We start from the raw sequence: 26,262 nt of genomic DNA, 5'->3' as shown, positions 1-26,262 counted from the left end.
AATAAATGTTTTACAATCCAATTCTTTCCCTTTAACCTATCTGCAGAGACATTAGTCTGCCAACCAAGATCCGTATAACTCGTGCTACGGTCTTTCCAGTTGTGATGTATGGATGCGAGAGTTGGACTGTGAAAAAGGCTGACCGCCGAAGAATTGACGCGTTTGAATAGTGGTGCTGGCGAAGACTCTTGAGAGTTCCTTGGACTGCCAGAAGATCAAATCAGTCGGTATTGTCGACCATAAACCCTGACTGCTCATTGGAGGGTCAAATTCTAAAGTTAAAGCTCAGCTACTTTGGTCATCTGATGAGAAGAGAGGAGTCGCTGGAGAAAGATTTGATGTTGGGAAAGGTTGAGGGTCGCCGGAGAAGGGGTAGGCAGCGAACGCGATGGTTAGATGGCATCCTCGAGGCACTGCAGATGAAGTTATGTGATGTTAGGAAGATAGTGAGAGACCGGAAAGCGTGGCGTGACATGGTCCATAGGGTCACGAAGAGTCGGACACGACTGAACGACTGAACTGAACTGAACCTATCTGCTGTAGGGAGGTGGATTATTTTTGCAAGCAGTTAATTCACGAAAAGACAGCTAAATGTTCAACTGCGTTCATTCTGTCGGGTCAATGCCTATGCAGTTGACCGGATTGAACTACGGCTGCCAGGAAACGGTTCTATATTAGCTTTTGTGTGCAAGCGTATGAGACCTCGAGGACGACGAAACCTGCGCCGGGCACGCGGACATTGCAAGCCACGCGACTGGGCACCGAAGCACGAGGATGGAGAACGAAGAGATCGCCAGAAGTACGACATCGAAGCGCCTGCGAATACCGTGCCACGCTAAAACGTTTGCCTTCCAACTCGTTCTTCAGCGTTTCGTGCTCGACTGGTTAGCGATGAGGGTTTTTGGCAACGTGCAGCTGCGGGCGCGACTGCGGCCACGGCCCCCTTTCGACGAAGCAGCAAGGTATGTATGCAACATTTCGCTGCGATTTTGCCATGTATCGTTCATACGTGGTTCGATAGATGGCACAACAGTTCGAGAGACTTCGAGCGCACGCACACCCCACACTCGCAAATGTGCTGGTGCTGAGCTATTAAGTACGTTCGCGACAGTCTACACAGAAAACACTCCACGCATAAAACAAGCAAACAAGGAGCATACTGAGGGAAGAGCGGCCACCCGCCGCAGTAGCTGGGTGCTTAAGACGGTCGGCTACTTAACCGGAGCACGAGGGATCGAAACAACCGCGGCAGCCACGTTTCGATGATCAAAAAACGCAAGCGCGTGCTTGCGTTGTGCTATTTTAGTGCCCGTTAGAGATGGCAGGCGAACTTCTTGTTCCCCATTACGTGGAAAATGGAAGCGCTTCTCGTCGGTTCCGTGAAAAGAGGGCGACGTCCGCCAACTGCCCGAACCACCTGCCCATATTTTACCCCCGAGTGTCCCGTGGAGGTGAGCGGCCCACGCTGACCATTTTAAGGCCCGATGAACACAGTTTTTGGTGCCCCCGCGGCCCCTTTTCACCTTGAGCCACGGCGTCGCTCGATCTCGCTCCGCTGAAAGCTAGGCCGTATACTCCGAACGCGACCTCCATGCCATAGTCCTCACGAAGGTTAATGTGCCAAGCGAAACTATTGACCTTTGCGACTTCGATCCGCGGGACTGTACGCACAACTTCAGCGTTCTCGCCTGCACTCTGGAGCGTCCACTGCAGCATAATCTCGATATCTCGGCGATGCGAGCCTTGGAGGCAGCCAGGACTATCGCAGACGCCGTGCCCGTCAACTAAGCATGCACATCACCTAATAAACCACTAATTATAATTTCATTCATAGAGGGTACCTTGCGAAACGCTGCCACATACACTCAACACGCCCAAATCATCGTATTGTCTTGCTCCTCAGAAAAGTCCACTGCATTGTCATTGAACTTGACAGTACCGTTCCAGTGGAGGAACCCTCAGAGTTCTGGAACATCCAGGACAACGACAAGAGCCCCATAAGCATAAAAAAACTCAAGCAGGTGACAGGCGCGATATCCTTCCTTATACGCAGAGTTCCGGCCCCGCAGAGGTATGGAGTACGACCGATTTCGTTACATTCACGCTTTGTCCTGAGCCGTTTCTCATACGCAATTCTCTATCTGCGACTCAACAAGCAAGAGACATAAGGTTTGGACACCATGTTACGCGCGGCCTTCAAGACAGCCCTACACCTGCCAATCAACTTCCACAGAACGCCTTCTGCAGTTGGGCCTCCACAATAGAGTGGGGGTTTTCGTGAAAGCCCAATACTTGAACCTTACCCCCCCCCCCCCCCCATCCACTGTTTGGTGTGTGCTGGAGACATTCGCGCATCTCAGCAAATGACACTATCCTCACCTCTATCACTCGGCGCTTCAGAGAGAACGTCTCAAAAAACATCTACCTTGAAACATGCACCCCCGTAAAAGCATTCAGCAGCCCTCCACTGGAACCGCTTGAGTAGCTTTGGGACAATAAACCCCTAAAACAAACCACCTTTATTTCATTTCCACCTTCCCGCGGAGTGGTTCAGAAGCCCGCGTTGAGAAATATGACTATGGATTTCCTCTTGTAAAGAGATTTACAATGTACACTTTACAGCGGCCACATTTATTTGGCCCGCCGCGGTAGCTGAGTGGTTCAGACGTTCGGCTACTGCGTCAGAGTACCCGGGTTCGAACACGATCACGGCAGCCGAATTTCGATTGAAGTGAAACTCTAAGGCGTCCGCGTGCTTTGCGATCCCAGTCCACGTTAAAGATCCCTATATTGATTGATTGAATGTCCTTTATTGAATGGGAAGGCTCATGGCCATGGATGGGGATAAAGGGGAGTAGACATCTTGTCGAAATTATTCCGCAGCACTCCACTCCGCTTTCTCGTTCACCTTCCTTCCTTCCCTTACGGCGGGGTTCAGGTGTCCACGAAGCCATGTGACAGATGCTGCGTCTTTTCTTTTCTTTAAACCAATTCGCAATAATTCCACTTCAGGCTGGTTCACATGCATGCGATTGAGTAAACTGAGCGACGAGCGGCAGCGACAAGAGCGAGAAATTTCCAACGAGTTGGAACGTCGCTCTCGCCGCTCGAGCCGCCGCGACAGCTAAAAGAAGAGGTCATGTCCGTAGGCGCCCGTGTGCTGTGCGATGTCAGTGCACGTTAAAGAACCCCAGGTGGTCGAAATTTCCGGAGTGCTCCACTACGGCGTCTCTCATAGCCCGAGTCGCTTTGGGACGCTAAACCCCACAAACCAAACCAAACCATAGGGTCAGGTGGCCTGACGTGGTCTACTTTGCGCCAGCTCGCTGGTTCAATTTCCCTGGTAGCGCTTACCCGCGAAATCATTTCGTACAGTGCAGTTCACTCTTTAACTCAGCATGGGCATAAAACAAACAGTTTAGTAGTTACCAATGTCGAGACTAAGCATACGAACGCGAGGTACCAAAATCATTTTTGCAACGAACAGGGCGAGAGAATACGAATGGGAGAAGTGGGGAAAGCGGGGGGGGGGGGGGGGGGGGGGGGTACGGGGGCTAAAGAAAGGACGAACACAGGACGAGCGTGATGGAGCTAGGTGGCCGGATTAATACAGGAACTGTTGAGACGCGGAGGAGAGCCATTGTATACATTGTACAAGACATTTGTATAAGAAATTGTACAAGAAAGTATAGAGATTTGGGCGAGTTGGTAGCGATCCTCTACAACAAATTTCTTGCACAATGGGCTCTACTCCGAGCCTCAACAGTTTTCATACCCAAGTCGCACATATACAGTAAGATTTGGCCTACGCAATACACTCCAGAATGCGTGTGGTGCGAACAGGTAGCCATCCTCTACCACTCCACATGGGGCTGTCGGGCGTATCCGATAGAGCCCAAAATAACAAACCCGTGGCTCGAGCAGTGGGAGGGGCTTCTGTCCAGCTCCGATCCTCAAGATCAGCTAGCGCTGGTCGAGGGGGCCGAAGAGGCAGCAAGAACCAATGGGATCCTGTACCTAGGAACACCACCTGCAGCTCAAGGCCCCAACCTTTGAACCGCTTCCCATTTGGGGAATAAAGTTTTATACTACTACTACTTGTATTAATCCCGCCACCCTAGCTCCATTGAATCGCTACTAACTCGCCCAAATCACTCTACTTCTATTGTACAAAAATCAGATGCAGTGAGGAATCCCTAACCGCAGTGGATCAGTGGTTCAGACGTACGGCTACAGTATCGGAATACGCGAGTTCGAACACGATAGGGGCCGTGTTTCGATGGAGGCGAAAAGTAAATGCGTCGGTGTGCTGTGCGACGTCACTGCAATTTTCAGATTCCCAGATGGTCGAAGTTATTCAGCATCCCTCCACCAGGGAACCTCCTCCTCTCTTTTATTCCCACCTTCCTGGCGCGGTCAAGAAGTGTGAAAGGCTGAAAGCTGTGCTCATCTCAATGCAGTGTCGACAAATAACGACAGTTATTAACGCGAAAGCGTTACTTCGCTATGTTCACAGATTTCTGTCCGCAGACCGTGTACGCAAACTCGTGTCCGCAGCAGTTGTGAGTAATTGAGAAGTGGCAGAGGTTTATGAGTAATGTCAATCGATAGAGGGTGAAGTAATAATCTGTTCGAAATAATAATTAGACCGATAAGATAATTAGGTAATTAATTAGAGGAAAAACACACAAAATCGTGTCCACAGCAATTATGAGTAATTGAGAAGTAGTAGAGGTTAATGAGTGGTGTCCATTTATAGCGAGTGATGTAAAGTGTGCGAAAACTTAATTAGGCCAATAAGTTAATTAGGTAACTAATTAGAGGCAAAAAATGAAAAAGTGAAGGCAAAAATGGTTTCATTAGCGAATGGCTTGGAGTAACATTTGAATGTATCAAATTAAATCAGTCAGTTAGGGTGACGTCAAAGATGTGAGGTCCGCAACCTGAAGTCGAGCCAAAAAGGGCATAGTAAGGCATTGGCGCGCAATTTGAAACTACCGAAGACTAAAATGCGTAAACAAGAAATGAAATAATGTGACGTCAAGAATGTGACGTCACGCAACTGGAAGTAGGGCCAAAAAGGGCATAGGAAGGGATTTGCGCGCAATTTGAAAGTACCAAAGACTGAAATGGGTAAACAAGAAGTGAATTAAGCAACTAGAATCAACCAGAATCAACCAACAGCAGCATCCGTGCTTTCGCATTACTCCAATGCAGATTCTCCAGTGCTCTTTAATTTTACTTGCTGGTTACTAACGGCGCTCTTATTTAGCAACTTCAAAGGCCTTGACAGGCCCCACTTGGGTACCGCTGCATGGACATGAACGAAATGAGAGACGAATGATATCTGCGTTCGACGGTGCCGTTGAGTCACTTCAACCGCGACCGTGGTTCACGCTTCTGTCTTCTGTAGGAGTCCCTCTATGCCCGGCCTCGGCGGCAGCTTTTCGATGGAGGCGAAAAGCAAGGCGCCCGTGTGCTGTGCGATGTCAGTGCACGTTAAAGAACCCCAGCTGGTCGAAATTTCCGGAGTCCTCCACTATGGCGTCTCTCATAGCCTGAGTTGCTTTGGGACGTTAAAGCCCACAAACCAAACCAAAACAGCTCCTGTGACAAGTCAGATTTACGCCTTCTACTTTCATATTAACTGCTATTACCGCGGGAACAAAGAACACTACACAGAAAAATGCATGAAACAGGAGCGGACTCAAACCGGCATGCGTGTGTGGTTTCCCCTTTGATCCGACTTTGTTTTTGCACCCTGTTGTTTCAATTAACTCGCCAAAAAGTCCTGCAAAGCACTTTAATTTCACGTCCTCGGTGCAGATGGCTTTTTCATGCAGAGTTTAACGGGACAAAGCGACATCGGCTGAAGAACTAAGCGTGGAGGAGTGCAGAGGTTTCCACTGCTTTAACGTGCAGACATCGCATAGTACACGTTAAACTGCAGTACACACGCGCAATGCGCTTCAGTATGAGACGTGTCTGGTGCATTGCGTTCCCATTATGGCGATGGTTAAGCTGACATTCTAGCAGTAGTTGCAAATGAATTTATTTTGGAAAGGCGTAGGACATGGGGCGTGAGAGAGAGAGAGAGATTTAGAGCTATGATGACCGGTTTTCATTAGACCTGTGTCTTTTCGGCTTTCGCCGTCACCTTAGCCTTTGTCACCAGCTGTAGCAGTAGTATGGCACGGATCCTCCCCAACCCCTTAAAAAATGAAGGGCGATCCGGTGAACACTTAAATGCAGGCCAGAATCTCTTGTTCCTCGGTGGCGTGTTCAGCAAGTCGGGGGATAAAACTCTGGAGCTCAAGATACGAGCTCAGAAGCATGAGCTGTGCGTTTGTGTCGGGGTCGTCAGAATGGCGTCCCACTGCTGTAGACTGGGGCTATGCATCTTTGGTAATAACGGGCTCTTTTCGCGGCCACAGGAAACATATGGTACATGGTGGCACAGTTCCCCCACTACACGCACTTTTTCATATATCTTGTCGGCCACATTTGTTATAATACGGCGGTTCCGTTTGGTCTCATTCATTTTTTATTACGTTTTTATTTACTACCACACGTTACGTTTCTTTTTAGCACAGCACTGGCACGTGCACGTCGTCGCTCGCCTCAGCCAATGGCATTGGAACACGCCGTACGCCAAAGTTCGGGAAGCGCACGTCGTGAACGACATCCGCCAATAGCAATAGAGCTTGTTGCACCAACCAATTGCGGAGCGAGGAAAATCTAATAAAAACGGAATGCACTGAGAACGCAGCCTCTGTATCACATCGTCTGCAGAAGCTATCGTGAGTGCTGATTTGTCTTGCGCCTCGAGATGGATAAGAAAAGCAAAAGAGCCAGGAAGAAGGAGGCGAGGAGGGCAAACTCTAGAAACCAGCAGCAACAGCAAGAGCAGCAGCAACAGGAAGAGCAGCAGCAGCAGCAAGAGCAGCAGCAAGAGCAGCAGCAGCAGCAGCCGCCGCCACCACCTCCGCAGCAGCAGCAGCAGCAGCCGCCGCCACAACCGCCGCCGCAGCAGCAGCAGCCGCCACAGAAGCAGATACCGCCAAAGCAGCAGCCACAGAAGCAGGCAGCGCCACAGCAGCAGCCGCGAAAGCAGGCACCGCCACAGCAGCAGCCGCTGAAACAGGCACCGTCACAACAGCAGCCACAAAAGCAGGCACCGCCACAACAGCAGCCGCAGCAGCAGCCACGTCAGTAGCGAATTTTTTTCCATGTTTCCGCGGTCTTACGATCGAGATGATTCTGAGCAGCAATCGGCGTTAGGCCTAACCTACTCAGATCATAGCGCTCTTGAGCGATATATTTTTGCGAGGAGGCTCAAACAAATGCATAAATTTTGCTGGCCCGTCGGTGTTGTAGTGCGATCATACCAAAAGATCAACCGAAATGACAGTATACGGCCTTCAGATCGCGTTTGACTCAGCCGCTGGAGTCACGACTTCAGAAGGTCGTCCTAGCCGTCCTGTCGCGTGCGATTGCGGGCGCCGATGCTCTACGATCGGAAGGGCACCACGAGGTCTACTCTGCGTCCTTACCAGCAATTGTGAACGGCGACGCGCTATGTACGTAATTCACGCGTTCCCAGTGTCCTCGTGCATAATACAGCGTTGCCATATTCAAACCTTGATTGCGCTGTGGCTGAGCAACTACTGATGCCTGAGCTCCACCGACGCCATTTATACCGTTTCCCTAGGAGGCCTGAAATTTTCAAAAATATAACTGGCTTTGTGTTTGTTTAGCCCTGGGACTACATCGGGGACTATTAAGGGCACCAGGCAAGAGGAAAATGCTCAAATAGTTCGCTGACTAACTGGGCACGCTAACCCATTTTTTTTTTATTTTATGGGGTCAAGGAATTGCGGAACTTAAAAATGGCCACGATAAAATAATACAGAAAAATTACAGCGCCGGTAACAAGGCTCGTAACGAGCGGGCGCGTCCGGTGTAGATTGCTCAGTGCCAATTCATTTCATTAGTAGGTCCAAAATTTCTGGAGGTAAACTGGATTTATATTTAGCCCTGGGGATAAAAAATTAAACGGTAACAAAATGGTAATGAATCAAATATGCTACCTTGTTTTAATTTTATATTAGGGAGTAGAGTATGTTGCATTGGCAGAATTGAAGCTCGTGCTCCAGTAGTACATCCAAGAAGTAAAATCATAAGAAAAATCTAAAAAAATCAGGGCGCCAACAAAGCCCACAGATGTTAGCCTGATATGCGGTTTCACATCGCAAACGCATTGTCAGCGTGCGCGTCCCGCGTGGATTGCTCCGGCAGCGGCTGCTCGCGACGTGTACCGCTGATTAGGCGGCTATCAGGACGACAATTGTGAGCCTTGTAACAAATTTAATTAGGAAATTTTTTTCTCGGCTATAGGCACCGTGCGCCCGCTAGGAGCCTCCATCGACGGCGCTGCGTTCAGCGCCACCTGTGGCTAGTTTGGCGTCCCGAGTGAGCGCCGTAACGGACTATTTTCGCCACCACGGCAACGGGAGCCTGTGCGCCGCTGCTGATAGCTGCCAAATCCAGCCTGCCTTTGGGCTGCCAAATTTTTTTTCTCGAGTAGTCATCATAAAGCCGCTGCGGCGAGTTCGCGGCACCTTCTCGCTCTGAACGCGCGCCCCGCCGCTCGTGGCGCGCGCGTCGCTCGTTACGTGCGCATGCTGCCTTATATTTGCAGGACGAGCTCCAATTCTGCGCACGCGACATGCCCCCTAAAATGGAAATTAAAAAGTTAACGCATTGAGTTAATCAACGAACCAAATGAAGAATACGGCCTCATACTTGGCGTTCGTCATAGCTTTAGATATATATGTATATATAGCCCCACGGCTAAAATAAATCTGAAGCTAGTTAACCTTAAAATTCTGGACCTAAAAAGCACCCGGTAAGGCTGTTGCAATGCGCACACGTTATCGTTGGTCTGCCTTAAATCTTCAGTACTATTACTCAAGACGCCACAACATCTCGCCGAGTCCGAATGACGTTGATTCGGGGTCGTTTGACGTTCAACAACATACCTATCCTCCACTAAAAATGAGCCAAAACAAATCTTTGCTGGGACTTAAGCATGGTTTGAACCTAATACGAGCAAAAGCGCTGTAAGCATTGTTATGTATGGTCTGACGGTTTGAATTAGGGTTGATGATCTCAGTTCAGTTCAGGCGTTAAGTCGTGTCCGACTCTTCGTGACCCTATGGACCATGTCACGCCACGATTTCCGGTCTCTCACTATCTTCCTAACATCACATAACTTCATCTGCAGTGCCTCGAGGATGCCATCTAACCATCGCGTTCGCTGCCTACCCCTTCTCCGGCGACCCTCAACCTTTCCCAACATCAAATCTTTCTCCAGCGACTCCTCTCTTCTCATCAGATGACCAAAGTAGCTGAGCTTTAACTTTAGAATTTGACCCTCCAATGAGCAGTCAGGGTTTATGGTCGACAATATCGACTGATTTGATCTTCTGGCAGTCCAAGGAACTCTCAAGAGTCTTCGCCAGCACCACAATTCAAACGCGTCAATTCTTCGGCGGTCAGCCTTTTTCACAGTCCAACTCTCGCATCCATACATCACAACTGGAAAGACCATAGCACGAGTTATACGGATCTTGGTTGGCAGACTAATGTATCTGCTCTTTACTAGGCGGTCAAGGCTAACCATTGCTCTCTTTCCCAGAAGCAGGCGTCTCCTAATTTCATGGCTGCAGTTTCCTTCCGAGGTTGATGATCTAGCTTCTTCTTTTGAGTAGACGCCATAGTAATCATATCATAGTAATAGTTATAGTAATCATAATAATTCGTTTACAGGAAAACAAAGGAACAGTGTCTGTCACACTTGCTCTGTGGACACCTGAGCCGCACCATAACGGAAGGGAAGATGCGAGTGAAAGTGAAAAGAGGAACCATATTAGAGGGCTGCGGAGTAATTTCGACTACCTGGGGATCTTTAACGTGCACTGACATCGCACAGCGCACGGAAGCCTCTCTGTTTTGATTTGCATTTCATAGTTTTAATATATCACACTTTTTTTTTTCTGTGGACGCCCGACCGCACCATAAGATAAAGGAGGAAGGTGGGAGTGAAAGAAAGAGGAGCAGTAGTGGATGGCTGCGAAGCAACTCCAACCACCTGTGGATCTTTAACGTGCACACTGAAATCGCACAGCACATGTACGCCTCACCGTTTCGCCCCCATCGAAACGCAGCCGCTGGTAGTCGGGTTCTAACCTAGGCACTCGGGCGCAGTAGTCGGGTATCTTATTAACCTCTGCGCCACCGCGGCGGGGCAAAATCACTTTTCTTTAAGTTAGGTTTTTGGGGAAAGGAAGGCACAGTACACTTTTGGGTGGACGCCAAGGAATTGTGCACACTACGCTTGGTAAGGTAGAGGTCACATCACCTTTTTTTTTGAAGGCCGAGTGGCCGGACAGGTTGACCTTGGATGATGCGTGGTGCAGTGAAAAGATGGCGGAATGAAAAAGTGGTGTGAACTTTATCTTATCTAATTAAGTGTAGGTGTCCACCGAAGAGTGAGACAGATATTGAATCTTCCTTTCACCAAAAATCAATTTGAATCAGGCGCCGACGGAACAAGTGTGACTGTGCATTTCCTTTCGAATAAAGCGATATTTCATCAAAACAAAAGAAAACAATCCTCAGGATGAAAAGGCGACGTTAAGGACGCTGTGGCGTCTACTACCTGAGCTCTCAGGTGCAACCGGTGCATCTCCCTGGCTCAGACTGTGTACAAAGTAGCCATAAAAAACCATGCTTAACGGATGTTTCGCTTGATTAACTGAGTTCAAGCGGTGTTTTGCCCCGCCGAAACCGCCGGCAGCTGCGTTTAAATGGAGGCGAAACGCACGCTGTGCGATGCCAGTGCACGAAGATCCCATCGTGGTAGAAATTGCTCCGGAGCCCTCAACTACGTCACTCCTTTCTTCTTCCGCTTTCACTCCCATCTTCCTTCCTCGCGGTTCATGTGTCCACAGTAATAATTTTGTGACAGGTACTGCGCCCTTCCTTTCCTGTAAATCGATTGATGTAATTTAAGCAATATTTAGACCCCCTTTTTGGGTACTGGACTGGCTTTGTATAGGTCGGTTTTGTTAGTTGTTAGTTTGTTAGTTTGTTGGGTTAGTTTTTTGGGTACTGGACGGCTTTGTATAGGTTGGTTTTGTTAGTTTGTTGGGTTACTGTTGTAACAGGCTTCGTTTGGGCTGAGCGCACACGTCTAAGTAAAATGGCAAAGACGTCGGGTTGCTCGCCCTCGGGCTATCGTTGCGGGTCATGCACTCTCGATGATCAGCGCAGTGTATGAACCATGGTTGCTTTGCTGCGAAGTAGCTGCAGAACACTGATGCAATGAACAACTTGCGGAACTCTTAAGTCAGCTTCTCTGCAAGGCTTGGCTTCCAATCGAAAATTCTCGTTACCAGACTACACTGGGCCGAACCCAGTCCCACTCGAGGATCAAGGCGTTGGAGAATCCCCTCACAATTCATTATTTATTTCACATATAAAGAGGCGGTATTCAAAGCATACTCTTCCGACCCGTCTTCCTGAGACATCTTGGAGTGGAGACGTTCCTGAGTTTGCTTAAAAAGGATAACTTCCCTCGGCTCGTTTCTTCGTATAAAGCGAGAGTGGAGTCTGCGAGCGAGACCTTTCTGTTGGATAACAAGCCTTGAAGAGACTGGTTTAAGATTCCGCAAGTTGTCCGTTAAGTTTCTGAGCCACGGTGTCGTAGGGGTAGCACTAGAATATAGGGGAAAACTTATCCAGGACGCATCATCCGGAATCGCAGACAATAGTTCTACTGTTAGCCGCTGTTCGAAGACCCCACTATCTGAAAGTCGGACTGTCATGTTTTGACATCAGCTATACTGAAATCAAGATATCGCCAGTGGCGCTTATATGCCATATTTTCTTTTCTCATGTCCTGAAAACTGATTAACAAAAGTACGTATATCATATGTGAAAAGTTGCCAAACTCTAGCGCAAGATAATTAACCTAGCAATGCATAACTGTGCATTGTTTCATTACGGGAGCACCTCGATCTACTTAGCCACGCGCTCAAAAGCAGCATCACATTCACATGTATTTCTTTCAAGAGTGCTCACCTTAACCATAAATCTAGTAACCACAAAGTACCTCTCCCGGCCGCAGCGGTCGCTTTTCGCTGCAGGCGAAAGCCAAGGCGACCGTGTGCAGTTGGATGTCTTGGTTGGTTTGTGGGGTTTCACGTCCCAAAGCGACTCAGGCTATGAGAGACGCCGTAGTGGATGACTCCAAAAATTTTGACCACCTGGGGTTCTTTAACGTGCGCTGACATCGCACAGCACACGGGCGCTTGCTTTTCGCCTCCACCGAGAAGCGGCCGCCGAGGCCGGGATTCGATCCCGCGTCCTTGGGCACAGTAGTCGAGCGCCATAACCACTGCGCACCCCGGCGGGGTGCAGTTGGATGCGATCGCACAGCCCACGGAAACTTTGCGCCTTGCCCAGCAGTGCAAAGTTATAACTCCAGGTGGCCGAATTTTCAGAAGCCCTTTACGAGAGTGTCTCTCACGTAGCTTGAGTCGCTTTGGGACGTTAAATCCCATAAACAAAACCTCTTTTCCATGCATTGCCGCAGTGGCTCAGTGGTCTAAAGAATGGGCAACTGAAAAGGAGTACCTGGATTCTAACCAGACCGCGGCGGCCGCTTCGGTGCTGTACTATGTCAATGTACACCCTTTGTCAAAAGTTTAGATTCAAGGGGTCTGTTTCTAATCCGTCTAGTGGGCGCCTCTTTAGCATTCGTGGAAGTTGTTCACATTGGAGGGGTTAGGACAAAAATTCTTCTTACCTTCAGCAAAGTTGTAACTCTGAGAATGCATAATGAACCGCGCGGTGTGGCTCAAAAGCAAACCTCCTGGGCTCTAAACTTTTGACTAAGACTGTACGTTAAAGATGTAAATAAATGTAAATTGTTTTATAGGGAAGGGGGGGGGGGGGGACACAGTATGTGTTACACTTCTTCGCGGATACCTGAACCATGCCGTAAGGAAAGGGAGAAATGTGGGAGTGAAAGGCGGAAAGGAAGTGGAGCCGTAGTGGAGGGCTACGGAGTAATTTCGACCACCAGGGGTTCTTAAATGTGCACTGAAATCGCACTGCACAGGGACGCCTCTCCATTTCGCCCCCATCAAAACGCAGCTGCCGGCAGTCTGGTTCGTATTCAGGTACACCTGCCAGTGGCCGCGGCCGTCCTAATCACTGAGAAACCGCGGCGGGGTCGTAAATAATCCCTAGGTGGTCGAAATTATTAAGTCGAAAGCCTTTCTAGCCGGTGTCGGCAAGGTCGTGCCTGCAAAATGTGTCCGCAGCAGTTGTGTCGTTCAACTAAAATCAAACGAAATGTCATCGATAAAGGATGATATGAGGATGCCGCAGAAAAGAAATTATGTCGATAGGATGATCAGTTGATTGCGTTCAATGAATGTGACGATACGCCAACCGGAAGTGGATGTTTGACCTAATAATTGGTTGTAGGAAAAGGAAAAGCTCAGTATCTGTCACACTTACGAGCCGAAAGCTTCATTGGCCGCGATGCAGCGATTTCGCCATGGCACCAATTTCCATGGTAGTTGCGCTGCTTTTCCACTTTCACTCACACCTTCCCCCTCCCTTAAGGCGCGGTTTAGGTGTCCACAGAACGTGTGACAAATACTGCGTCTTTCCTTTCCTATGAACCAATTAATAAACGGAGAGGCAGCTCTTGGGTTATGCTATGCAAAGTTACTATAATAAACTTCTAGTAACGTTGGTGCAATGTGAACAACTTTGAAGGTCAAAGACATATACTGCACCTTTCCTTTCTTATAACCAATGTACAATATACAAGAAAAAATTTGCCGACGATTATGTTACTTCCTAATGCAAAATTTGAGTGCAGCTCATCAGTTGTTTCACCTTTGTCGATAGATTAAGGCAAATATTTCGAGCAAGACATGCATGTACAATTACAGACTATTCTATTTTTCACACATATTCCTTCAAGGAACCCTCCACTAACAGTTCTTGATTGTCATGAAGGAAGCTTTGTGGTCGGAGGAATGAAGCGAGCAATTAAGTAATCAGGAGGTCGCGGGAGGCAGCACGTGGGCCATAGGAGCTTTGCCCGGCGAATAGACTAATGTCACAAGCTGCAGACGAGAAGAAAGAACCTTCGCAAATATTCTAAACTGACTTGAAAACGCTGTAGCCAAAGCAATTGCGTCTCACCGAGTTTCTAGCAGTATGTTTTAAAGGAAAATGAGGGCGGGCTAGATCTGGGCCAGGCCTTCCTCGATCGGCTAGAGATCCGGACTATCAAACTAGCTGTATATACGCAAACTACGTCAAAATATGCTTTTTTCTGTTAATGTGCTCGGTTACTGCATATGTTTGGTTTGGTTTGCGGGATTTAACGTCCCCAAGCATGCTCAGGCTGTGAGAGAAGCTGTAGTGGAGGACTCCGGAAATTTCTACCTCCTGGGATTCTTTACCGTGCACTGACATCGCACAGCACACGGGCGCCTTGCTTTTCGCCTCCATCGAAAAGCGGCCGCCAAGGCCAGGATTCGATCCCGCATTTTGGGAGCAGTAGTCGGGCCCCGTAACCACTGCGCCACCCCGGCGGGGAGTTACCGCACATGTTACCCTGCAGTTCGGTGTGGGCGCTCGCATTATTATTCATGAATTATCTTTGCAGTGTGTCTTCCACTTGAGCTCTGAAGAGTGCCTTTTATAACGGGTTCACAGGAATGGAAAGGCGTAGTATCTGTCACACTTGTTTCTGTGGACACCTGAATCGTGCCGTAAGGGAAGGAGGAAGGTTGAAGTGAGAGTGGAGCTGGTTACGAGGCACAACGCCGACGCCGGAAACCTAGGAACGGGCGCCAAAGAGCTGCGCTCTAAAAATAAAACATTACTTTGAACTGGTTAGGTGTCCACAATTCCGTGGCGTACTCCACTCAAAGGCATAAGGTTCCTTCGTATCCCCAAAACCTAATTTACGAGCCGTCAGCATCACGGAGGTTTTCGCTTTGAACGACCTTGAAGGTCAAAGACGGGTGCCGCGCCTTCCTTTTCCTATAAACCAATGTACAATATACAAGGAATATATGAATATTGACCTGGTTAGGTGCAGGTGGCCACAATTCCGTAGAGACCCCTCAAAAGCATGACTCCTTCCTTTCCCCACTTAAATAAAAATGATGAAAAACTATAACAAAAGACGATGACTTTTATTGCAACTGAGGAAATGTTGGTTAAAGCTAGCATATCGAAGTTGCCTTCCCAGAGAATAGTGCTCTGTAGATTATTTGCATGTAACAGAAAATTTTAAAGCAAGAAAAAAATTACAAGGGTTCAACGCTGCTGAACCAAGTATTGAGCGAAAGCATTAGCTGCGGGTGACCGAGCGTTCTTCTCTTTGTCTTCTTCCTCAGCCCACATATAAAGCCCCACTTTAACCAAGCCGTATGGACGTGTCTTAGTGGCATATAGGAGTATACTACTCCTATGCTAGGGTCCTAGCAGGCTGATTCTGACATAACCGTCCCATGTGAAACGAGAGACCCAAGTTGGCAGCTCCTGCCAGCCCACACCCTAGTGTCACGTGGGGTGTGACGTCACAGCGTCAAGTGGGCTACCAGCCGTGCTACGCTGAAGGCTCGAAACCTAGAGTAGTATTGCTTTCGCAATAAAATCGTTCTGAATTTCCATCAGGTGGACGGTAGAATATAGAAAAAATAGTTTGTGCATTAAGCACCAGTTGAACCCCATATTTTTTTGCAACACTGGCTAAATCATTGATGCAAGCCTCTCAGAATATCTTGAACAAGCATGCTAACACCACCTTCACGTGAAGCAGTTCTTGACCGAGTGAAACGCTAATGATTCGAAGGACACTAAGATGCGCAGTGCTTGTTATGCCACATCTTGGAGAGCATTATCAAACCAGGTTCCCCAAAAATTGATCAAGATTATGACATTTGTTCCTAACAGACTAGCAGTTTGTAAAAACCTGAACTTTGTCATATTGTTGGCCCCGTGCAGGTGTTCTGAGGTCGGTATTTCACGGCGTTGTATCAATAATCTGAGCTTAGGGCTTTTTCTCTTAACAACGCGCGAAACAAAAGGGCGGCGATTATGCTAAGACTGCCTTTCAGCGCATACACCGAGAGAATATTCAGCGCTGCTAATGACGCTTTGACAAGGAAGCGTAGCAAAAATATCAACGGGAGCTTAGCGAAACTGCTGATGGAAAGTCACAGCGTATGCATTGCAGTGGACACTCAGAAGGGGCACCGTCTCCCTCTGGTCCGTGTATATTTACCTTCTATGCTAGTTGAGACGTGAATGGAAATAATGAAATATTAATAGTATTTCAGCAATCTCCGTAATTGCTTACTTTTCTTATGGGGTTGTAATTGATCACTGCATCAGCTATGTGCCAAAAGATGTTGGCTAGTAATTTGCTGCCATATGTACAAGACTTCAGTGGGTTAGTCAGTAGAGAAAGGGGCGTGTTTGACAGCTTCGTATGCTCTATACAGCCTTTCTTTTCCAACTAGCATCGGGACCTCTGTAGTTGCTTAGCCGATATAAAACGAATTTTCCGTGTGCAGCTGTGCCTTCGGCTGGCGGTGATCAGCCCGTGGCCCCGCCTTCGGTGTGGGCCGCTCGAGCAGCGCGGGCTTCGTTCGCTCAAGCTCTGCAGCAGCGCGGCGGGGCCAGCCAGCCTTCCGGCCCTTCGACACACGCGGCGGCCGGTCCTTCGACACACGCGGCTGCCGGCCCTTCGACACACGCGGCGGCGCCCGCCGGCAGCGGTGATGCCCCCGTCATTGCCAGAAGCCCCCGGCCGGCGTCCACTGCGGAGGCTGCGGGCGGCAGCCTGCCGCCTTCGACTTTGCCGCCCTGCACTCCGCGCGAGGCGGCACAGCCGATACCCGAAGCCGGAGACGCTGGCACTACCACTGATGATGTCATGATGAGGGTGAGCATGCCCTTGGCGACAGTAGATATATTTCGAGCCATATACTATACGTATCACCTTATGCTATATGAAACATTGGTTTCACCCCTTTAAATATCGTGAAGCATTTACTTAAATAAACGGGCAGTTGCCGTCAAGTAGCATGGTAGTGCTTGACGCCTATAGGGGCGCTTTAGTCCCGTCTCTCAAAGCCTGAGTTGCTTTGGGACATTAAACCCCACATAACAAACAAACAAACAAACAAACAAACAAACAAGTCATTTTGAATAACGTAGTTGCGGCTCCTGTGCGGAATTCCTCTCCGACAGTGGGGAGGAAACGTTTAGCGTTTGTTGCCCCTTACTTTACCGGGAATTCAATTTACGTATATCGAATTTAGATTTCCAATGTTATTTCCAGCCATATACAGTAGACATTTTTCCTTTTTTTTTACATTAACAAAAGTTCATGACTTTTCGTCATTTTACATATAGTAACCATACAATATCGGTCTCTGTTGCTATTTGCCCGCATATACCCTTGCGCCAATAAACATTACCAATAAGCATCATCATCACTGCCGCGTTTCAGGCTAGTCTGTATTGCAAGGTGAAAAAACAGGGTCTGACATCAGACGGGGAAATCGTAGTGCCTGTCTCATTGTCACTTTGTCACTCTTGTGCCCTGTCAGCGCAAGCTTAAAGCAAAGTTCTTGATGTAATGACCGTGCACAGATACGTCGTTTCTTCAATTAACGGTGACCAAAGAAGGTGCAGCGTCTCAGTGCCGCCTTTGCCTCAAGTGCTTCGGTACTATGCATATTGGTGCATCCGTCTGTCTGCTGTATTGTCAATGTGCAACAATCGAATCTTTCAGAAAAAAAGTTTCATAGCGCAATTAAAAGCACGAACACTTTCTTTACTGAAAACGAAGTTACGTATATGAAATCTGCATGCAAAATAAAAGGCAGTTTTCTTTTGGTTTCTTTAAATAATTTTTTCTAACATTCATCCTCTTTTGAAATACTTCTCGGTATCTTGAAAACGCCTTTCTTCCTTTCAAGTTAAGAGAACGTACAGGGGGGGGTCAAAAGCTCCCAGGCCGCAGGTTTTGCTTCTGGTCGGCATATTCTGACACGTGAGATCCCGTTAAAGCTAAAAATTATCTCAGAGGTTAGAATAATGCTTCTTCTACCCTCCACATGTATTTTGAGATTTGGGGCTGTCGTACCTGCCTGACTATTCTGCTCAGAAGCATACCCTGTGGCTTGGGAACTTTTGACCACCCCCGTACGTTGCGTATTGGGAAAGTATAGTCAGCTCATTGCATTGAAAAAGCCCCGGGTTTAATTGTAAAAGTATTTCAGTAACTAGCACATGCTACGCCATAGCGACATTGGTTAAAAGGGCATCCGCGTCGCGCGATTCTAGAATTCAATGTGCAAACCTTCCAATAGTATACTTTATAAAGGTGCCCAAGATGCAAAGTTTGACGGGCTCGGGACTATATACACGGGGTGCAGGAAGCTCCTTCTGTTGAGACTAGGATAAGTTATACACTGCAGAGTAAATCTGGGGGATTCGACCGCACTTCTATGGAGATGACCACTTGTGAAAGACGATGTCTTGTTTGTGCCTTTTTCTCACGGCGCAGGAGATCGAGCAAACTTTGCCCTCTCACTTCCCGCCACGGCCCGCCCACGGCAAGTTAGGCAGAACTATCCAACTTGTTGCCAACCACTTTAGCATTGAGATACCGAACGGTAGCGTCTATCATTACGACGTCGATATCTTCTCGGAGACAGCCAAGGAGACCAAGGTACCCGAGCAAAAGAAGTACCGATGTCTTAGCACGAAGATTAACAGAATAGTCATAGAGCTCTTGGTCAAGAAGTACCGGCAAGACCTGGCCAGCTGCATCCCGGCTTTCGACGGTCGCAAGAACCTGTACACGCGCCGCCAGTTCAACTTTCAAGAGCGCACTTTCACGGTAGACCTAAATGAAGAAGACCGAATCCAGAAGTTCATCATCAAGATTCAATATGCGGCCACGGTGAACCTGGATGCTCTACACGCGGTCTTCAGAAACCGCGTCAACACTGTGCCTCAGGAAGTCCTCCAGGCCATTGATATCGTCTTGAGGCATGGTCCATCGATCAAGCTGGCGCCAGTTGGACGATCATTCTTCAGACCCCCGGGACCCGACGAGCACAATGCCCTCGGAGGAGGACGGGAGGTATGGTTCGGCTACTACACGAGCGTACGACCCGCCCAGTGGAAGCCCATGCTAAACGTCGACATGTCGGCAACGGCATTCTACGAGCCGCTTCCACTAGTCGACTTCATCTGCAGGTTTCTCAGCGACGGCCGACGAGAGATGACGCTTCCAGACTTGCGTTTGTTGCGAGACAACCACTATGTCCGGATGAACCGGGAACTAAAAGGACTCCGCGTCACGGTGAAGCACCTTTCCTACCCGCGAAAGTACAAAGTTGTCCGGATCACGAGGGAATCAGCTAAGGACATTCGTTTTGAGTCTGAAGGCAGCGAGATCTCAGTTGCGGAATACTTCCAGAGCCGTTACACTCGCTTGTCTCACCCTTACTTGCCTTGCGTGCAGAGTGGCAGCCCGATGCATCCGGTTTACATTCCTTTAGAAATGTGCGAGCTGTCCGAAGGCCAGCACTGTCGCAAAAAGCTGGACGAGAGCCAAACTGCTGAAATGATCAAGCGCACGGCGAAGCCACCTTCCAAGCGCTTCATGGAGATTCGACAGTCTGTTCGTGATCTGGTTAAAAGCTCGGACGAATATCTGCGAGAGTTCGGCATCAAGATCAACACTGAACCAACGCAGCTCAAGGGTAGAGTGCTAGATCCTCCATCCCTCCTTTTTGAGAACAATTCTGTGAGCAAGCCGCGCGAAGGCACGTGGGAACTCCGAGGTCAGCGCTTCTATAAGCCGGCAACTTTGGCTCGCTGGACGGTGCTTAACTTGAGCCGGTTCGCGCAGGACAACATCGAACATTTTATCAGGTTGCTGATCAGCGTCGGTCAAGAATTGGGCATGCGTATTGCGCAGCCGTTAGCGATCACCTTTGTGGACACAAACCGCAAGAAGATGCGAACCGTCCTCAATGAACAAAATACCCTGCACAAGGGCTTGGAGATGGTTGTAGCTGTGATCACGAAGGCCACAAACTATGCAGAAATCAAGCAGGTGGCGGAGACAGAGCTCGCCCTGCGCACCCAGTGCATCTTGGACAACAATGTGGTTAAAAAGTGCAACGCTGCGCTGATCCAAAACTTGTGCCAGAAGATCAACGCCAAGATGGGTGGCATCAACAGCAGCCTCCTTCCGCAGGAAAAGCCGAGGCTATTCCAGAAGCCAGTAATCATAATCGGAGCAGACGTGTCACACCCGTCACCGGGCGACAAGATCAGGCCATCCATCGCCGCCTGCGTCGGAAGCATAGACTCTGTACCGTCAAAGTTCCACGCCAGCATCCGGGTGCAGATTGAGGACTCAGAGGCCAAAGCCCGCGTGGAGATAATCAAGGACCTTAAGGAAATGATAAAAGACTTGCTTAAGGCATTCTATCATAGTACGCGCCACAAGCCGGAGCGGATCGTCTTATACAGGGACGGCGTGAGTGAGGGGCAGTTCTTGGAAGTCCGCAACCGTGAGGTAAGCGAATTCATTCTTGTTATGTCGGGTCATATAATCGGAATAAATTAGTGCCCACTAGATACTGTTCGTCTTGTGACAGTTTTGTTCCATTTTAAGCTTACTAGAAGCATTGGGCAATGTTTGTTTTAATAACAGCGGGCTAATCACTGGGCTGGGTCGCTTCAATCATCATTTGATGGAGGCCAAGATCTCCAATCCTTGATGAATTAAAGCAATTGCTGTTCCTCAATTTTAAAGGCGTACAGACCACTGCTTCACTTCATGAACGTGTTTTGCGTGTGTGCGGACTTGACCCAGCTCCTGAGCTTTTTTCCTCTCAAATATTCAATCATACCATCTACTCCAGTGCAGAGGATGCAACCGGTACACCCTTTCAATTAGCCTCTTTGCCATGCAGCTGTGGACATAACTAAACGGAACATGCTTTTCCGTTTAAACTAAAATCACACCTTCTGCACTGCAGATAAGAATATAATATTTGTCCAGGTAAAAGGGCACTGGTGCCTACTACCGGTTCGCACATACCATGACTGCCAGTTTTGAATTATGCAAAGCGTGAAAATTTTTGGAAGTAAATAGCATACTCCGTTTACTTACGTCTGCAGGGGTACTTCTTTCTGCATTTCCCTTTTGTGCGAAGCTAACCAGCAGTTCATATTTGCCATGATACTGAACAGATCACAGCGATAAATTTTGTATGGTCCTTCATTTGTAGAGCCCTTTTCTTAATGTTATTCAACATTTCAAAATCTGTACGTGCTCAAAGACTGAGGCTTGTGGCTAGGTTTTTGTGCTTACCAGCGTGTCACAATGACGAATAATTTGTAGTGATCCTGATAATTTATTTTGGAGGCACGAAAGATCATATCCCATCCGATAAATGGCGCCACAGTTTTTAGGTGTGCAGTCTTCGTTTGCATTCAGTATATATGTATATTCCGCTCTGAACCCTCCTAGGTAAGCGCCATCCGGCTGGCGTGCAAAGAGCTGTCTCCAAACGAGAACTACCAGCCGGCGCTGACCTTCATCGTGGTGCAGAAGCGCCACCATACGCGGTTCATGCCCGCCAATGACCGCGACGGTGTTGGCAAGTTCCGAAACGTGCCTCCTGGTACTATCGTCGACTCGGATGTAACGCATCCACTCGACTTCGATTTCTTTCTCTGCAGTCACTTCGGCATCCAGGTAAGCGACCTCCTGATATTGCGAATTTAATCGAAACTATAGCAAACGACCTCCGGCGTTGCTGTTAGCATAATCTCCGAAAACAGTATGGATTGTGGCCGGCAACGAAAGCGTTTCCAAGGCAAGCTGGCATAAAAAAGCTCACCAGTCTCGTGCGGCTCTCTCCAGGGAGCAGCACATGAGGCGCAAAGCGCGTTAAAACACAAATTCCTAGTAGAACAAACATGCACCAGCATAATGGGAAGAGAAATGCTTTCACATTCAGTATGCACGTAAGCAGATTTAAGTGCACCTCTGGAACGTTTATTCATTGGGGTTGAGATCCGTGTAAAACGAATATGGTAGGGTGAAAAGAAGGCGCTTCGTGTTGTGCTGGCTGCTTTGAGGATGGATATCATGTAGTGTTGGCCAGATCCTATCTAGTTATTTACAGCGCCGACCCGCTGTCGTCTCCCGCTCACTCATTTGTCACCGTAAAATTCGTATATTAATTAACATTGGTCCACGTGGTCGACATTAGACGTTACTTCGGTGACATACAGCTCATGCACTGCTTTGGCACGTTAGTTACACACACCCTGTTATACCCCTGTCACTCGAGCAAATTTAATCTCATTCGTATCGAATGACATAGAATCTAATGTCATTATTCCCCTGCTACACGAGAAAATTTAATGTCATTAGGTTCGAATGACATTCTTCATCGAATGAGTTTGGGAAACTCATTCGCATTCGATCGCGAACCGAATGTGTACTCTTGACGCCAGATACACAGCAGAAGCAAGTAACGCAACAACATATTCTGCGCACAGTGAAATATAAAATTAATGTTTCTAGAGTTTTGTTTTAAAACCTGTTAATTTAGGTGTAATATTATTCGCGCTGCAGGCTCTCGCGGAACGGCATTACTCTCGCTCACAGCATTGGTCCAGTCATGGCAGCGACCCACGATCGTTTTGGGCTCTGTGTTCCTTGATGGCCGCATCTTCCCGTATGTTTATCTCGGAACTATTTAAAGTTGTGACTGAGCGCCTCACAGTTTGGTCGTCAACTGCGTGCTCTACGTGTCTCCGTGCGTCTCCGCACTGTGTATCCGCGCTCCGCTGTGTTCAGCCATATTATAGTGCCTATATCCTAGGCACTATAGCCATATTATTTGTTTACATTTATAGATTTTGTGGGTGACTCGATACTTGGCTTGGAATTTTATGGCTAAAGTGGTACAGACCAGCCAAAATTAATGTTTTTCGCTTGAATCATCGTACAGAAATGTTTTGATCGGCTTTAAAATGTTACACAGTGATTTCAAACGCCTTTTATGCGCACTGGTGCTCCTTAAGTGCAGTATTTTTTTTATAGCTGATCGTAATTGCCACCATTTGCGAATGACATTATATTTTACCGTGTAGCACCGAAAGAAACCGAATGACATTCGATGCATCGAATGACATTCGATTCGAATTACATTAAATCTGCTCGTGTGACAGGGGTATTACACACTGCACCCCTACCCCATACGCACCGCAGGTGATGCGAGTGGCGACACTAAGGCTTCCTGTGCACATTTTGGCTCAGCCCACCCATGCGTCATGTCTGTCTGTTTCAAGAGAAAAGGATTTAGGGGGATAAGCAGATGCAGAGTGAACAGTCCTCAGGACTGACGGTCGCTGCAACGCACTAAATTTCCGCAAAAGCTCAACCTGGAGATTTCAGATTGATGTGTCAATTGTACAGAAAACCTTATGACCTCGATTTTTTTCCGGTCAATTCATTAACTTTCGTTCGTGCTGTACCGTCCGGTCCCAGAGTATGCGGACATATTTTCACGTACTATTCCAAGTTCGGGCGCGTAGTACGCTTTGTGCGACAGCTTGCAAACGCAAATACACGTGGGCACTTCGAAGCCTTCACTGCCCCCCCCCCCCCTCTCCAAGAAAAAAAAAAAGAAAAAAGAAGGCTGAGCGGAACAATGTCAGACGCCCACAAAATCGGAGCCCGCATACCAATGCGTTTCTCTCTGCGTCACATGCACTGATCGGCCATTGATTTCACATTTTCAATTTCTTTTATAAACGTAATTGCCGCCGTTATCAGTAGTTACAGCGCTCTACTGAGAAATGCAAGAACGTGGGATCAAATTTCGACCATGGCGGTTTTTCAAAGCAGGCGAAAAGCTATGCGCCCGTGCACGCTGCACCTTAGATGTGATAAAACCTCCGGGGCCCCCTAATACTGTGTCCCTTATACCCTTATAGCTTGAGTCGCTTTGGGAAGTTCAAACCCCGTATCACCCGTCATCATTTTCTTCATTTACTGTCACTTATATGCCTCTGTATAGTTAATATTATTCCGAAATGTACCCTGCCTCGTGTCTTCCGCTTTAGAGGCAGGTATAATACACGGTGTGCGACGACTCTCGTCTTCGCGGCGGACCAACAGCGCCAGTTTTCATCCCACGTAATCTGTGCGCATAAAGCGTATTCGCACCGTTTCGAGGCGTTGAACCGTTAAAACGACACGGCAAGCATAAACTGTGCACGTCAATAACAAGTCTTTGGTGCACATGCAGGGTACCAGCCGACTGTCAAGTGTAAACTGTGCACGGCAATAAAAAGTCTTTGGTGCACATGCAGGGTACCAGCCGACCGGCAAGCATAAACTGTGCACGTCAATAAGAATAGTCTTTGGTGCACATGCAGGGTATCAGCCGACCGGCAAGCATAAAGTGTGCACGTCAATAAGAATAGTCATTGGTGCACATGCAGGGTACCAGCCGACCGGCAAGCATAAAGTGTGCACGTCAATAAGAATAGTCTTTGGTGCACATGCAGGGCACTAGCCGACCGGCAAGCATAAACTGTGCATGTCAATAAGAATAGTCTTTGGTGCACATGCAGGGCACCAGCCGACCGGCGCACTACTACATCGTGTGGGACGACTCCAACTTCACGGCTGATGAGCTTCAGAAGTTAAGCTTCTACCTCTGCCACACGTATGCCCGGTGCGCGCGCAGCGTCAGCATTCCGGCCCCTGTGTACTACGCGCATCTTGCTGCCTTCCGGGCCAAACATCACATCACCAGCAAGCTGGATGTGTCTGGAGCAGCCAGCGAGTCATCCGCAGGCGGGGGAGAGTCAGCGTCCACCAGCGAGTACGTGGCAGCAGTGAAGGTGATGGAGGCTTTCCAGAATTCCATGTACTTCGTCTGAGGGTGGAGCATCTCTATTGGTCGCCTATTCCCTCGGTGAGTCTGGAGACGTACCAATAACGTAATTCAGTGAAACTCTTGAGAATGTTACAACACGTGGCCGCATATATTAATGGTACGCAACACACCTCTCGCGCCCCGCCGTCATGTCTCAAGTAGCGATGCACGTGAACGTACCATGTACGGGATAGGCAGGACAAGACAGGCGCTGTCATGTCTTTCATGTGCCTTCCTTGTATTGTTCAGTTTCGTTATTTTCATCAGCTCTTTGCAACGAACCAGCGAGCCTATACTAAAATTTTGGTCTAATATTCTGCCGCGCGTTGGTTTCCATGTCCATTCCATGTCCAGTATCTTGCCTTCCTGCTCTGAAAGAGTTGCGCATAGCATTGAATGACATTTAAGGCGGTCTTGCTTGGCTTGAAGGGAAAGGAAACAGTGACGCTATAATGGTAACTGAAAACATAACTTTCAGCGAAGTACGGGAGTGTCTCCCATGCATTGTCACGCAATCTAATCGACTCCGTTGTGACGCCGTAAGGAGCGGGAGAATCCATATTGCAACAATTAAATTTTTAACTGACTCTTTCTTCCAGTGCCTTAGCCAGAAATATTTTCAAGTGGCATTATACGCCACTGGTGGAAAAAAAATGGGATGCAGTATTCAGAAAATTTTTGGGTATGTGCAGACACCGAACGCCCCCCTCCCTGCTAAGCCCTGTGTGGAACCCCAGGTCAATCAGTGCACGTTAAAAGAACCCCAGGTGGTCGAAATTTCCGGAGTCCTCCACTACGTGGTCTCTCATAGCCTAAGTCGGTTTGGGACGTTAAACCCCACAACCCAACTCAACCCATTCGGACTGGCACGCACCTCATGTACGGTGACACTGAGCAACCAAGCGCTGGCGAAGCAGTTGTTAAACCCTCGCCTTGTCACGTGGTATCACGGCGGAGAGCCTCCGAGAGAGTGCAGCTGCAGTGCCTGTCCGCAGGGGTCACCAGGAGCGATGTCAGAGACCACGCCTCCACTCAGGCGGCTCACGCGCGAGTAAATGACCTTGGGAATGCCCTTTTTTATTTACTTATTTATTCGTATCGCTTAAGATTGCATAATACAATCCACTGCTAAAATATTTCTCAAATGTTAAAC

At 48.3% G+C, this 26,262-nt stretch overlaps 1 protein-coding gene across 1 annotated transcript; it reads left to right on the top strand.

Annotated features, from left to right (window-relative positions):
• Positions 1-891: 891 nt before the first annotated feature.
• Positions 892-25,113, top strand: LOC146189666 (protein argonaute-2-like). Its single transcript, XM_084605319.1, has 7 exons — positions 892-962; positions 1,904-2,021; positions 7,031-7,208; positions 16,683-17,053; positions 18,686-20,716; positions 21,677-21,904; positions 24,802-25,113. The coding sequence occupies exons 1-7, from the start codon at positions 892-894 to the stop codon at positions 25,111-25,113; spliced, it is 3,309 nt and encodes a 1,102-aa protein (XP_084461445.1).
• The last annotated feature ends 1,149 nt before the right edge of the window (positions 25,114-26,262 follow it).

This window comes from Amblyomma maculatum, chromosome 5, assembly GCF_055883805.1.
Source record: "Amblyomma maculatum isolate TAMU_Amacu chromosome 5, ASM5588380v1, whole genome shotgun sequence".
Taxonomy (NCBI): Eukaryota; Metazoa; Arthropoda; class Arachnida; order Ixodida; family Ixodidae; genus Amblyomma; species Amblyomma maculatum.
Note: the sequence above shows the minus strand (reverse complement) of the source record. Positions and strands in the feature narration are given on the sequence as shown.

Coding starts and splice junctions, on each gene's coding strand:
- LOC146189666 (XM_084605319.1), top strand. CDS start 892: ATGAGGGTTTTTGGCAACGTGCAGCTGCGGGCGCGACTGCGGCCACGG. Junction 963..1,903: donor CCTTTCGACGAAGCAGCAAG/GTATGTATGCAA, acceptor CTTGCTCCTCAG/AAAAGTCCACTGCATTGTCA. Junction 2,022..7,030: donor GCATAAAAAAACTCAAGCAG/GTGACAGGCGCG, acceptor CCGCCGCCGCAG/CAGCAGCAGCCGCCACAGAA.